This window comes from Papilio polytes, unplaced genomic scaffold (genome assembly GCF_000836215.1).
Source record: "Papilio polytes unplaced genomic scaffold, Ppol_1.0 DF824180.1, whole genome shotgun sequence".
NCBI lineage: Eukaryota > Metazoa > Arthropoda > Insecta > Lepidoptera > Papilionidae > Papilio > Papilio polytes.
The window spans coordinates 985749-987533 of record NW_013525024.1 but is presented as its reverse complement, the minus strand read 5'-3'; the positions used below and the strand labels follow the sequence as shown (position 1 = coordinate 987533).

Below are 1785 nucleotides of genomic sequence, written 5' to 3'. Positions count from 1 at the left end.
CCCCCCCCCAGGTCTTCGGTTGGCAACGCCCATTATACGGGTTATCATGTCGTAACATCGCTATGACTAATGTTTAAGGAATACATATCTTGCGTAATAGCAGTAGTTATCTAATCACAATATTGTCTTTTTTATAATTTTACACTAATATAGTATTTGTCAGCACCATTGGCGTCGCCAAGAATACCTAGACCTAGTCTAGTCCCTCGGCTGGCAACGCTCATACTCAGTACCACAATTTTTTTTGGATTCTATTAAACATTGGCGTTCAAACTTTAGTCGAAACATTACATTTAAAAAATAATAATAAAAGCATTGAAACAAGTAAGTAATCTATAATTTGAGACACCTTGATCAAATTATATGTACGTACCTTATACTTGTTACGACCGGTAGGTGCAGTTGCGTATGGGATTCCATAGAATACAAATACATCATCACCAGGTGCCTTGTATCCACGGACAGGACCTTGGTCTGTGTTCACCAACCATGCTTCCTTCGCATCTCCTCTTCCCACTATTATTAATGCTACTAACAATATACATTTCAACATTTTAATGATACTATCAATACCTTCCGTCCACGACTGCATCACCTTGTTTAAATTCACCTGTTTATATTTGACCAAACAACGTTTATCATTGCGATAAAGAGCAAAAACTATCACGATGATTGTTTTTCTTTACAGACTAAAATTACTTAATAGATAAAGTAAAACGCGGCAAATACAAACGGCGGAGTAAAACTGGATGTTCGATTATTTTATTTATTAGTTTATAATTTATTTTAGTCCCATTCCCTTTCCACTCCTTGCTTAAGAGGGAAGGATAGGATGTAAAAGTGGATTTTACGGTGGAGGAGAAGCATAGAAAGGGGAAATATCGTCTTTTTGTGCGTTTTCTCCTCCGTCGATTAAGTAGGCAATGTATCTGCAATTGCGGATGTCTATGGGTAGCGGTCGTTTTACCATTTCGGCGGATCTAGGTGGCCGCTTGCTCGTTTGCCACCTTTTAATTAAAGAAAACTTAATTGTTTTAAAATTTACCAGAAGTTTAATTTATTGTGTTAATTAAGCGGCAATAATTGAACTTTCTGGTAGCAATAAGCAACTTAAATCAAGTTTTGAGATTTAAAGAAAAAAATTGTTAAAGCAAACGAGTGAAAAGTGAATATCAATTTGCAAAACCTGTTAACTACTGGTAATATTTGATATATTGGTTTAAAAAAAACATTTATTTACAGTAAGCATTTTAAAATAAAGGGATTCACGACGATAACGTTTTGTTTGTGGTGATTATTATGTTTTTGGTCTCGATCGCGACTATTTAGATATTTTATTCCCGGCGGCATTGATCGAAATTAAAAATTCTACTCGTGTTGCCGCCTTTATAAAGGAAGAAATATAACATTAGATAGCTGGTAAAAATATATCATCAAAAACTTTGAGAGAATCGAGAGACTCGAATATACAACAAAACAACAGATATAACTTGAATATAACGATAAAAGTAATAATTACTCCCAAAGAGCACCTAAATAATAACAATAATTTTTAAAATTCACATTTAAGAATGCGAAGAACTATTCGAAATTACGAAATAAATTCATTTACTTACTATGTAAATTTTCTGTTTCAGTAACGGTATTTTTATGTTAATTTAACTCATAAACTTAAATCCACCCCATTCATATTTTTCACTATCTTTCGTTATTAATTTTATAAACAGTTGTAAATAAATAAATCAATGTAAGATGAGACGCGAAATATTAAAATATAATATAAAG

The 1785-nt window shown here is 32.8% G+C and overlaps 1 protein-coding gene across 1 annotated transcript in view; it reads right to left on the bottom strand.

Moving 5' to 3' along the window:
- LOC106111260 (venom carboxylesterase-6-like) overlaps positions 1-607 on the bottom strand; it is a 4487-nt gene extending 3880 nt beyond the window's left edge. The window contains exons 1-2 of the mRNA XM_013293286.1: positions 370-607; positions 210-219 (exon numbers count right to left, since the gene is read on the bottom strand). Coding sequence (XP_013148740.1) covers positions 210-219; positions 370-592 — 233 coding nt within the window. The 5' untranslated portion in view covers positions 593-607. The remainder of the gene's footprint in view (positions 1-209; positions 220-369) is intronic.
- Between the last annotated feature and the right edge of the window lie 1178 nt (positions 608-1785).